The 13,855-nt window shown below is 39.7% G+C and overlaps 1 protein-coding gene across 1 annotated transcript in view; it reads right to left on the bottom strand.

The window, feature by feature from the left end:
• cemip (cell migration inducing hyaluronidase 1) overlaps positions 1-13,855 on the bottom strand; it is a 328,468-nt gene that overhangs the window by 109,521 nt on the left and 205,092 nt on the right. The window contains exons 6-8 of the mRNA XM_084722276.1: positions 9,065-9,244; positions 2,572-2,642; positions 2,355-2,450 (exon numbers count right to left, since the gene is read on the bottom strand). Coding sequence (XP_084578402.1) covers positions 2,355-2,450; positions 2,572-2,642; positions 9,065-9,244 — 347 coding nt within the window. The remainder of the gene's footprint in view (positions 1-2,354; positions 2,451-2,571; positions 2,643-9,064; positions 9,245-13,855) is intronic.

The raw sequence follows: 13,855 nt of genomic DNA, 5'->3' as shown, positions 1-13,855 counted from the left end.
TTAGAACCAAAACTGGAGTTATATTTCATCATATTCCTTTCAATCAAGATCGCAGTGATCTGTGGGAGAAAACTACAGAGGTGTTGATGAAACATGGAGCCCACAGCATTCTGAACTCTTTGCAGGAATCGTTTTATAAATGATGACTTTCATAATTCAAAAGTTAAACCCAGATATTCTACAAGAAACACTGTTTGGATTTGTTATGTGTGTTAAAAGGATGGTTTGGGTTTTTTGAAGTGGGGTTGTGTGAGGTACTTGTCCATAGTCAGTGTATTACCTAAAGCAGTGGTTATCCAACTTTTTCATGTCACGCAACCCGCTTTGATAAGATTTTGTCCCAGGGCCGCCTGTCTAATAAGATTTTTTGCTTTGTGAATATTTTATTACAGAAAGTGTATGAAATCCATGATTATACATTATTGAACAGTTAAAGGGACAATCCCCCCCTCGCCAAATCAAAATCAAAAATACATATTTTCCTCTTACCTGTAGTGCTATTTGACTTTTTTTGGTGTGAGTTGCAGAGTTTTGGAGATATAGACAGACATAGACAGAGGGTGACTGGACGAACATATTGTCTACTGATGATGGCTTGGATCCATCGCCGATTGCTTTTTTGGGACGATTTTTTTGTCATAGTCATAGTCATAGTCTACTCTGCATCACGCTCTCATCCAGCGGTGCAGTTCACACCCACTCAGCCGACCATGAGTGAGCTGAGCTGGGTGAGGAGTGAGAGGAAAACAGTCTGCAGAGTCTCTTTACACTCTTTTCACACGGTGAATTAAGGATTTATTTTGACCAAACCAGAGCTGGTGATTGTTGGAAGAGTGGACAGACTAACAAAAATGGTTTTGGTGAGTTTTACATGTTTTTCTGTTGAGTTTGAATTAAGTGTGTTTTCCGAGGAGTTAACAAGCCAATTAAGGTCGTCTTAGGTTGGTAAAAGACAGAATACAGCAAGATGACATTTTCTCTTGCGTTGTGACCTTCCCTACAGTAATTTGCCTCCAGCTTTTCCTTCGTCTTGCCTTGAGCTGACACTGTGACGTAATCATGGCTTGGGGTCTACACCTCGTGGGTGATAAATTATATGTACCTTCTCCTCTTTTGTGTTACTGCCAATGATTTTTTCCCCCCTTTCTTTCCTTCTCATTTTCTTTCCTGCACATTTGATGTCTGTGTTTGTTCTGCTGCATTTCTATACCACGAAATCAATAAACAGATGTTAAAAATAAACACGACCATGGGAAATGAAAAGGCGATGAAGTGATAGAAGACAAACCAAGGACACACTAAACAAACACAAGGCACCAGTGAACAGAGCATTTCAGAGTGCAGCAGGTGGAGGTAGAGACGGTATGCTGATGAAAATACACTTCAATGTCTTAACAAAAGAGAAGACAGTGTTCGTCTGTGTGAGTCATGAATACAAGCCTAATTGTTTCAGTCTTTTAATGATTTCTAATTTGTTTACACCTGGTCTTCATGTTTGGAGACTTTTCCCTAAAAAACTGTTGCAAATTTTGTGATATGACACACAACTTGTTGTGAGCAGTTTCACATTGAGATCTGCAATGATTAATAGATTATTAAATGAATCGCCAACTATTTTGCTAATAAATTAATCAGTTTCAGTAGTTTTTTTAAAGAAAAAAGTCAAAATTCTCAGGTTTCAGCTTCTTAACTTAAAATGCCTTTTTTTTTAATAAAAAAAAAAGTGCTTATAAAAAAAGAATGAATGAAGGTAGAACAAAAGGATTATCTGTGTCTGAAACTATCAGATCTGTTCTTTCTTTTGACATATTCCATATTAACATATTCATAGAACTGAATATTCTGTGGGTGTTGAAAAATCAGTGAATTTTGTTAAAAATGCTGGCACTGGCTGGCAACTTTATTAAAAAATGCTGGTGGGGAAAGAGATAAATGTGAATATTTTCTGGTTTCTTTACTCCTCTCTGACAGTTAAGTGAATATCTTTGGGTTGTGAGTAAAACAAGACATCTGAGGATGCTGTTTTAGGTTTTGTGCTACACTGATGGACATTTGTCAACATTTTCTGACATTTTAAAATTATTAATTGATTAATCGAGAAAATAACTGACCGATTTTTGATGAGACATCTCTAAACAGCACTACAGGCCAGGGGAAAAATATTTTTATACACCATCTGACAAAACCAGGCTGGTTTGATTAATACAGCACGTGTTAGGGGCAGAATGCATCACATCTGCACCACGTGTCGTACAAGCCTTGACGTGTGTGTGTGTGTGTGTGTGTGTGTGTGTGTGTGTGTGTGTGTGTGTGTGTGTGTGTGTGTGTGTGTGTTTGTGTGTGTGAGGAGTTACCTTGGACCCACTGACTGCTGGTGGTGATGGTGAAATGTTCCCCGTAACTGGATTGAAAGACTTGTGAGCTCAGGGCCTCTGAGGACGCCTTGGTACCTGACAACAACACACACACACACACACACACACACACACAGATCAATTATAACATGTGTGCTATTGTTTTTACTACATACAAAACATCAGGCTGGCAGCAGAAATAAAACTTGATTCCAACCTTGGTAGACGGCGTGATCCTCAACAACAGAGGAAGTGTCACCTTTCGTCACGATAAAAGTCCAGGGATGCCTGTGGAGGAAACAGGAGAGAAATGAAGCAGAGGAAAGAGAAAATAAGTGATATTACAGAGGATGGAGAGACAGACAGACGTGTGTAGAGAAAAAGACATGAAGCCAGAAACAGAAAAAGAACAGAGAGGAACATCTACATTAAACTGCACACACACACAAATTCTATTTCTAATGTTGATGTAAGGGGTGAGCGGCTGACATCCACGAGATGGGGAGTCTGGGTAATTACATGAGCTATCCCAGCATGCATCACTTCAAGTAATGACGTGCCGGCTGTCAGACAGGTGCAGGAGGACGTGTGATGTGTGTGTGTGTGTAACTGTGTGTTTGTGTCTAACATGTCACCATGTACAGCACGTGTGGATGGAAGTGAGAGGTGTGACGGTGGTGTTGGGAGGTGGAGATGAAGAGCTCCAGTATGTAGTGAACTGTGGCTGCACATCTGTGCTGTGGGAGCTGAAACACAACACTCACGTGTGTGTTGCCATGTGAAACAGCTGTTTCTGAAAGGGGGTGATGCGAAAAATGTGCTGGCAACAAGAGAAGATTGATCCATTTTAAAAAGATTTTCATGATCTTCTGCCATCAAATTTATTGGTCTCTTATTTTAAGATATAGTGTGAGGTTCGCTTTTATGCACTTTTTATGCACTTTCATTCACATTACAATTTTTAACTTAAAGGGACAGTTTAAGCCCAAAATCAAAAATGCGTCTTGTTTCCAGAGTTTTGTTTGCCTTAAGTGCCAAAAAAATACAACTGAAAAATGTAAAACCAGTGTCTCTTTCCAGAAATTATGACCCAGTTACTCAAGAAAATCCACAGACTTTGTTGTGAGCAGTTTCATGTAGGGACTACTTTCTTTCTGCAGTAAAATCTACCGGAACTACTTTCTTTCTACAAGAATGAAAGTAGTTCCTAAATAAAACCGCTCACAGGAAGGTCTGTGGATTATCTTGAGCAACTTGGTCATCATTTCTGGAAAGACACACTAGTTTTGAGTCAAATCTAGTTTTTGGTTCTTTGACCATCACAAGCCGTTTAATTCATTATACCGGAGAGGAGGCAGACATCTCTATGGCCGATATCTCCAAAACTCTGCAAAACCATCTCGATGGATAAACAGCACTACAGGGGAGAAGAAAAATATGGATTTTGTATTTTGGAGTGAGCTGTCCCTCTAAATATTTTTATTGTTTAATAACAAAATAAAACAACCATAACAAATATACCAATGTTTCATATTACTCAGGTTGCAATTACAGTATAATTGCTTCATTACTATTTTAGTTGTTGTTCATTTTTTCATTTAAACAATTAATGTTTAATGTATAAAAAGTCAGAAAATAGAGGAAACCATATGTGATTATTATTGGATTCTTTTTTGAGGTTTTGTGGATGTGTACAACATTACTGTGACTTCATGGTCAAAAATTCCCATCAGATTTTCACAGAATCCAAGTCATTCAATTTCTTACTTCTTTTTTTCAAGCAATAGTCCAAAGATAATCAATTTACTATGTAAAACAGAAAAACAGAATATCCTCACATTTGAGAGAAAATGCTCGGCACTGTTTCTTAATAACAAACTTAAACAGTTAATCAATTACCAAACTTTTGTTTTGGTGAGAAAATCACACCAACAAATACTTCATTCAATTTGTGGATGCAGTACACTACTCAACAAAGCACGCATGCACACAATCAGAGCAGTGGATCCAGAACACCTGAATAATATGAAGCCTTAATTAATGTTATTATTTAAACCTGTGTACATTTTATATCAACATCTGCTGCACAGGTAGTTCTGAAATAGTTTCTACTAATTAGGCTGAAAATGTATGATTTGAAGGTGCTGTCTCTAAGACAGGGCTTTAACACTTAGTGGCAGCCACAGAAACTACTGGATCTGCAATCACACTGTCCTCTGATTTCATTTTCTTTTGTGACAGCCCCTCTAACATGTGCTACTTTGAGTCGCAAGTAACACTTCAAAGACCAAAATAAAAAATGCTGGACAAGCCCCTATTTTATCACAGCCCATGACACTGTTCAGGGCTCAACAATAAGGATTGTGCACTTACCCGGGGCAAGTAAGATGACATGTCGGACAAGTAAAACTGCCAACTCACTTGCCTGACCGGGCAAGTCATAAAAAAGAATTAAACATTAAACTATTTGGATAACTAATTAATTGTTAGGCACTCTTTTCAGCCTCTCAACTAAGGAGATTTGCCACTTTTAGATTGACAAAACGAGGCATTTAATCACCTTGAACTTCATTTTTCAGAAGGAAAAAAAAAACATTAATGTTGAGCCTGTGGCATCGTTCATATTGTTTGTTGGTTTGTGGAGCCACGGCTCCAGCATGTCACCAAGACATGTTTTACATCTGCCCAAAAAATCCTGAACACAGAACAGTTTCACAGTTTAGCTCCAAAAGTCTTTTCAGCAACTGCTTTCTAACATGTGTCATGTGTTTAGAATAAAAACTCATTTTTTCCTTTACACAGACTTTAACAATGCTGGCTTTTAAAAAACTCCACAGGGCAATTTAAGTGAAGTGATGAACACTTGGTGGGCAGTTCAGTGGGCATTAGTACTAAACACATCCAGCAGGAGCAGCCTGGCAGCAGAACACTCCAAATCTCAGTGGCCATTGAAGTCACAGAGGAGTGACTGACACCGATCAGTAACACTTGTGATGTGCTTTTGATTTACTCTGGTCACTCTGAGCAGCACTGTCTCCACCATTAAAACAGGACATGTATGATTAGAGAGTAATTAAAACAGTCCAAGAATTCATCTGAAGTCGACACAATTTGGCTCGCAGCCAGAGAACACCCCACAACTTTATCACGTCTAGATGTTCCCGGCTGAGTTCAGACTCGTTTTTGCTGAGCTTCAAAAAAGCAGCAGCAGAGGTGTGCTGTAGTATTTCTCCGCGCTGCCACCAGCAGCACTGTGGCAGCCGCAGTAAACATATGCAAATTACATAACTAAGAATGTATTGCAGAGTCGACAGTGTCTCATAAATTCCAGCTTATTAAAATGTCTCTGGGTGCGCCGCAAATTACACAGCCTCCCTCTCCTGATGACACCAGTGTCGGCCTGTTGGCAACAGCGCGAGCAGAGAAGGCGACAAGAGTCATTAGGCAGGAATCCCTCTGCCGCCTCGCCATCGCTCCCATCCATTTAGCCTGTCCTCCACAGCATCCACAGCCATGAAGCAAAGTGCAAAGCGGGAGAGGCAGGGTTTGCTCGCAGCCCATCCTCGTGCCGTTTATGAAAGCCTCTCAGTGTTTCCTGCGGTCTCCTTGGCAGCATTAAGTTTCATAACACCGCCCGGCTCGGAGGTTAACCACGGGGTCTGCGCTGCCAAGACTCACCAGCATCTTCTCTCAGGCCACAACAAGGCCACTGAATCGACAAGCACCGTGCAAAACAAAACACTCACACAAGCCTGTGGTTTACACTGCAAAGTCATTTGGTGCAACAGTTCTGTGTTCTATCTGCTGAACAAGAGCACACTGACTCTTGTTGGAGGAATGTGTGTCAGTGTACAAGTGTGCATGCTCTTATTCACTCTGATAGTCCTCATGTCAGTAACTTCGAGACATCTCCTAGGGTTTGTTATCATGGCGTGATTCAGTTTCCATTTCCCATGCATTCCTGACATAGTAACATACAGACACACACACACACTGACAGGCCGAGCAACACACACACACACCGACAGGCCAAGCCGTTTCCCCTAAACACACTCTGCAGAGTGAGATACAGTACCACTAAAGCACACACAACTGGATTAGCTGCTCCAGCATTCCATAACAAGTGGGAGTGTGGGTATGTATATGTGTGCGTGTGTGTGTGTGTGTGTGTGTGTGTGTGTGTGTGTGTGTGTGTGTGTGTGTGTATATCCAATTTTGTGAGTGTTTTTGAAATGTCTTGCTGGAATCAGAGTCCAACTGATCCTGGATTTTTGGGGCCAAGGCCAAAAGTGGTTAAAGGGTCAGTTGACCCCAAAATCAAAAATACATATTTTTTCCCCTGATCTGTAGTGCTATTTATCCATCTATACTGTTTTGGTGTGAGTTGCAGAGTTTTGGAGATACTGTCTGTAGTGATGCCTGTCTTCTCTCCAATATAATGGGACTAGATGGCACTAGTAGTACTACTAGTTCTAACTTGTAATCTAGAATAATCTAGATCAGACCTGGGAAAAATGCAGCCTGGAGGTTGGATGCAGCCCTCTGAAAGGTTTCATGTGCCCCATAAGGTCATCATAGAAATACCAAAAATTAAAAATCTTGCAGTGACAGTCAATAGAAATTTTTCTGTTATCAGACCTTTATTTTGAAATGGGTCAGTGTTGTGTTCATTGGTAATGATAACGAACTATATCTTTTATATTAAACTATAACTTTATTCACTCAGTGCTGTACATCTGTGTTGTTTATGTTACTTTTGCTGCTACTATCCTTGCGGCCTGTATGCAGTCTGCATGGTACACTGTAAAACATCAAGTTTTGGACATTGCCAACAAAAATATTAGCCAAAAATTCATTACTTGGCAATATGGAAATGGTGACCAACAGCAGAAGTGTCTGACTGTTCCATTATTAGAGATTTGGTCATTATTAAGACCTTATATAATTTGTGTCTGGCTCACAGCAGACTGATCTATTTCTCATGTGGCTCCCCTTGAAAAATAATCACCAACCCCTGATCTAGCTGACTAAACAGAACAACAGGCAAAAGGTAAAACATGTTATCTTTGATTTAGGTGTGAACTGGCCCTTAAACTTTGTTGTCCAAAATCAAACCAGGGCTTCCACCGGTAGTTTTACTAATTATAAACAACTTTAAATAAAAAAACAAAAAAAACAAATAACAATAAGATATATTAGGCCAATATCAGGCCAATAATATTGATCAGGCACTAGTGGAAACAGGGAACTGTGTGCTAAAATATTCACCATAAAACTTCTGTCAGTATTTTCTTTACAGCTCAAAGCCCACCAAATAAAAAGACACATAAATAAAAACAATTAGTGTGTCTCTAAGCTATAGAAACATTTGCTAATATTAGCCACTTGTAGTGACCCTGTCTAACACTTAGGTCTTTATTACAGATGATAACAGTTAATCAATGATCAATTAAACTCTCGTCAAGAATTTGATCAATTGGATAAAACTGAACCCATCTACTATCAACTAAAGATGTGAAATATAACAGAATGATTATTTTATGAGCATGCTGCAGATGTTAGCTGATATTCATGTGGATGTGTTTAATATATCTTTATTTTCATAGGTTCTGTAATGCTGTCAGATGCAATATGTTGAGGGGGGAAACATTTGGTCTTGTTTGTTATAAGCGAAGTTTTAATGTTTCTTTTTAAAATAACAATTAATTGATTAATTGATCATTAATATAAGCAATTCTTGATTGAGGAAAGTGCTTACATTTTGCAATATGCAACTTAAACAGTAAATACATTTTGAAGGAAATATAATGCAGCACAGATTGTGTTTTCTATGAAATTCAATACAACAACATACAGTTGTTGTATTGAATTACAATAAATCAGAGCTTTTTCAAAGTGGCCTCCCTAGAGGGGCTCCAAATAGTTCCAGGGGAGGCTCAGTGAATGGAAATGAAAAAAATCTTATATTTTGTTTTTAAAAAGAGACCACACACAACAGTCTAAAGGCGTGTAATCTGGTTACAGAGACAGTTCAGAGATACAGTTTGGGGGAATTTTACTGTTTTACCGAAACCAATAAATGCCTTTGCACATAACTTTTTTATGTATGTAGTTTAGTCTGAACTAATGCAAAACAGAAATATTTGGCTGTCTTGGCTGGGGGATTTTTCCAAGCTCGGTCTGAGGAGATGCCCACAGTCGCACTTTGAAAAGCCCTGATATAGATTGTACAGGCGTACCTAATAAAGTGGCCACTGAGTGTAGATATTTTATACAAATAGTACACCAGGGAGAGTTTATTGAAAACCATTAAGTACCAAAGGGTTCCAAAAAGCTGCAGGGATTCATTAGAAAAAGATTAGACACTGTGACTCACCTGAGGTTCTAACATTTTCTCATTAATTCACAGCAATCAATAAAAAGAACGCTCCGGTGCTGCGAGCTTCAGCACACATTTTCTGTCCTGACAGTGTGAGCTGAATACCTCTGACTGTGCCGGAAGAACCGAGCAGAGGTGCTGAGCCCACAGCACCGATCAGCAGGGTGTAACTAACAGTTATTGTCATGATTAAGTCTCCTATTAATCTATTCGTTTTTTTGAATTATGAATATTGGCTGTGTCTCTGTGTCAGAAAATCTAGATTCATTTTCCATCAAAGGAGGCTAAAATGATGTCATGTAATTTCAGGACCAGTATTTCAGGAGCTCACCGAAATCCCAGACTGGTGATGTGCTGGCTGCCCAGCCTGGAGAGGCTCTTCTTGGCCGAGTCCTCCAGGTTGTTGGAGCCTTCGTCGTTGACCACCATGGCCAGTATGAGCCCCGCCTCCACGCCATCCACGTACTTTGCGAGGCGACGACTCTCATCCTTACTGCGGTACGTGTCAAACCTGCAGGAGTGAAGGAACAGGAGGAAGAAACAGTATCATTATTGCGTGTCTTTTGTTCATCCTAAAGCTCAGACGGAGCAATCATTTTGTGTGTGATTTTGGAGAAATACAGTTGATGGAGTCTTATTCTCAGGTCTTTAAATACCGACTCTTGGTGGTTCAGCCTCGGGGTTAGGAAAGAAGCTCAACATAGCAAGGCTTTCTCTGCATGAGCTGGCTCAACAAAACCTAAAACTGCAGTCAGACATGACGGTATCACTATGGCGGCAATCAACTGTCTTTGTTAACTCAGGCTGTCTTCTACAGGATCTCTGCATGGTCACATAAAAAGGCACATTTGGTGCGTCATGCGACTCTTTTTCTGCACAAAACAGGCCAATCCTTCAGTCAGGATGAACAATAAAATATATTACAGCAAAAATGAACACTGCTGCTACAAATGAGGCGAGAGAGGAACGTGGGTAGAAAATTGCTAATTTACATAATGCACTCTTAACGCAAGCCATTTATTTGACATTATTTATATGTGCAATTAAACAATTACTCTTGATATTACATATTTAAACATGATGTTGTCAGTGTGACTCTGTCCCGTAATAAAGGATTGGTGGAAATCACTTTAGTTGCTGGCCAAAACAAAGTGAAATGAATGTTATTTATTGAATATTACATGTCATAAATATGATAGACTAATCTATTCTCTAGAGACTCAAGAAAGACTCACCATACCTGGCTAACACACTAATCTCACTTCGTAGCACAACCCTCTGGCAAACTCAAAGTGTCAGTAAACATGGATACAAACAATGCAGGATTAAAACTACTTCAAAAATCTGCAATTGTTTCATGAGGATGGGAATGTACTATGTTAGACTTCAAGGATACGCACAATGCATTTGATGATTAACACTGAATATTAACAGAACTTTTGTTTGTTTACAAGAAAACTCCACTGCAAACTTCAGAGGAAAACAGGACTGGAGAACACTGATATGCAGCCTTTAATGGTGGAAACAGACCAATATTTCAACGCTACTGTGAATTTATAAAAGTTAAGAACGTGGGATTAAATAAAAACTCCTGCAGGTGCAACAAAAATGAAAATGTGCACAGAATATGAACCAAATATTATCAGTTTTAGTAATGAAGGTGCCAAAGAGCATGTGTACATACTCATTTACCTAGCGTGAATGTATAACCATGGTACGAAATACAAGGGGGGTTTGGGGGACAGTTCACCCCATAATGTTTTTCCCCTGCTAATTATCCATCTAGATTTTTTGACGTGAGTTGCAGAGTTTTTGAGATATCAGCCGTAGAGATGTCTGCCTTCTCTCCAGTATAATTGGACTAAATGTCACTCGGCTTGTGGAGCTCAAAGCACCAAAAATACACTTGAAAAATTCAAAACCAGTGTCTCTTTCCAAGAATCCTGACCAGGTTACTCAGGCTCCACAGACCTTGTTGTGAGCAGTTTCATGTAGGAACAACTTTCTTTCTAGTAAAAAGAAAGAAGTTCTGGTAGAGTCTACTGCAGAAAGAAAGTAGTTTCTACAAGAATTATCTTGAGTAACAGGATCATAATTTTTGGAAAGACGTGATGATTTTAGGGTGAAAAAGTCTAAGTCAAATTGCGAAACATTTAATCATGCAGATGAATGCAGAAAAATATGGTTATGGTGTTTTCTTTTATATTGCCATTGAACTATTTCTTCTTTCATGGGTGGCGCTGTTGCAAATGATCCAAATGTTGTGTGGTTTAGAAAATCTATCATTAACTATCGTGGTTAGACTCAATATGCATCAAGACGTGAAAATACATCAAAGAAAGAGCAAAGTTCAGTTTTTGCTGACTTTGAATTCACTCCTAAATAGCTAAATCAGAATCTGCAGCTCCCAGCACAGATGAGCTGGGGGCTTCACTCCTGCATAGTCACTCCTCAGAATCAGGTCAAGTTGAGACTGAGAGCTCCTTTCAGGGAGACGGAGGCGATGCTGTGTGCTGGAATAAGTCACCTGGATGACACACCAGATGGGCAAATTGAATCTGAATATTTTTAGAATATCTCTAACCCGTGTTTGACTAATCTGTGATAACTTAGACCAGCTGTGTGTGAGGTGAAAAGCTGTACAGTGACATACAAATGCCTATGAGAGGCGATTGTGCTGTGTGGATTCTGTTGCAGGACGTAGCTGTTGTGTGGTTGTTTGATGATATTAGCTTTGGTGATGTGTGTGCAAACCATGTATAGTTTAGGTAATTGCCTTGGCTTGCGTCCATGAAATCGAGTGTATTGTGTATTGAGTCTGTGTAAGACTGCAGTATAACACTGGAGCACTGCATAGAGGGGACCCCCTGACTGCCACTGGGTATTTTGCACACTGTGTACAGCCACAGCACAGACGACCACAAAACACTGACTAAACCTTTAAAAATGACGCCTCGTGATTTTCTACTGCAGATATGCAGGCTGTAGTTTATGCAGCATGTATATCAGGCAGACAGGTCATAACATATCAGATTAATGATGGGTGGGTTAAAAAATATATCAGGAAAACATTAATTACATTCTGTAAAATGTGAACACATTTTAAGCTTAATTTTTTTGTCAGGCAGACAGGAAGGCACTAATGAGTCGGCTTGTGCGTGTTGTGCCACACTCAATTCCTCTATCAGCCTACATGAGCTTGTTTTAGCAGTAAGATTGGTGTTTAATACCTTTTGTCATCATCTGTGATGTGGAAACATATTTTCACACAGTCAGAAGCATATAATTTAGCTATAAAATCAGTGCACCTGCCGCAGCCCCTGTCCAGTGTCACCTGCCCTCCACACTCCTTCATGTGGTCAATTAAGGATTGACAGTTGAGTGATGAACCAAGATGTTGTGGGTGAGTTTTGTTTTGTTTCTGTTGAGATAGAATGAAGCTGATGATGAAGATGATGTTTCACAAAGGGAGTCAGGTGTGTTTGGCAAGAGCAATACAACGACATATCTTATTTTCACAGTTGCGATCCTTTCCATAAAGGTGTCAGTGGTAAAATCAGGCACGTTTAACAAGCAAGGGCCACATGTCCTGCATACTCTGCAGTGCTCTCTGGACGAGGTGGCTGCTGCAACGCTTTAGCTGCGCTCCAATTCTATCACACTTCTCCTCTTCTATCACAGTTAGTTTTATGGTTTGTGCTGTTGCATTGCTCTGATGCAAAAAAAAAAAGAACTGAAACTTGTTTACCAAACATTCATCTCATCTTCTCTTATCAGTCAACCACCAGCACATGATGTTCTGAAGATTTTTTTTAATAAGTGAACCATTAATATGAAAAAATAATTATTATTGCCTTTATTCATAAATGCTTTTGTAAGCTTCTATTTGTTTTGTTCTGGAACTGTAATGCAAACAGACAAAGAAAAACAAACGAGAAGAATCTCAGCTCTACAAAGACAATAATTGGTCTGGGTGGGCGGCGGGTGGATGATTTAAGTGTTCATGCGGTTTCGGGTGACATCAGAGCTGATCCGTGCATTTCTACTGTCCACAGAAAAATCAGATGAAATATTGGTTGTTTAAAGTCCAACTGAAATTAAACAGCTTGTTATTTTCTGTAACAGCAGATGGTCTGTTTCGTAAATTACACGTTCTATGCTCACTTTTCGAAAAAGGAATTAGTTGCCAAAAGGGAGCATTATCAATGTACAGTAAATATATAGTATTTTTTCTATCCTGTTTGTGTTGCTTGTCTGTCTACATAGACAAAGCTTTTTTCTTTGTAAGTCTGCATTGTCTTTCCGTGCCCTTGCCAGCTCAGCTGTCAATCAAACTCTGACCCCAGCTCGTCTAAACTAAAGGGGCATTTCTGATGTCTCTCCAAGTACCTTTTTTCTTTTTGTCACTGAAAGCAATTCATTTATAACTGAGTTAAAGTTTTTGTAAAGTAACAATAAATGTGTGTTCTGAGTTTGTCACGCCATAGAACTACCCAGCTAAATTTGACTGATTAAAAACATCGCTAATAAGAATATAAGGTCCACTGTCTCAAACACCACTATGACTTGAACGCGACCTCAAACACTGAGGCTCCGTGTGGCAGCTGTATTGGACATATCCAGACGTATTTGAGCCACAAGGGGCCGAGGCCAGAGAAAGGATGGTGTGTGTTTGCCGTTCGTGCCAGGTTTTTGGAGCTGGAGGGACCTGAAGTGAACTGTTTGGGCTGATTTGGACTGAGAAGGAAGGAGGAGGTGGTGTCATTCGTGTGTCCATTTGTAGGGCTTGTATATTATTGTTCGGGGACCATGGCCTTAGCATGTCACCGAGATTTGTTTCAGGTCCACCCAAAAAAACAGTTTACTGGTCTAACTCTTTTTTTTTTTTTTTTAAAGTTTATTTTTTTGGCATTTTTGCCTTTATTGACAGTGACAGCTGAAGGTATGACAGGAAAGGGGGGTGAAGAGTCAGGGGATGACATGCAGCAAATGAGCCGCAGGCGGGATTCGAACCAGCGGCCGCTGCAGAGGACTAACAGCCTCAATACATGGTGCGCACGCCCTACCGACTAAGCTATAGGGGCGCCCCACTGGTCTAACTCTTTAATTCAGTGCTACATAC

Source organism: Lutjanus erythropterus, chromosome 1 (genome assembly GCF_056507025.1).
Source record: "Lutjanus erythropterus isolate fLutEry1 chromosome 1, fLutEry1.hap2, whole genome shotgun sequence".
Classification (NCBI taxonomy): Eukaryota; Metazoa; Chordata; class Actinopteri; order Lutjaniformes; family Lutjanidae; genus Lutjanus; species Lutjanus erythropterus.
Note: the sequence above shows the minus strand (reverse complement) of the source record. Positions and strands in the feature narration are given on the sequence as shown.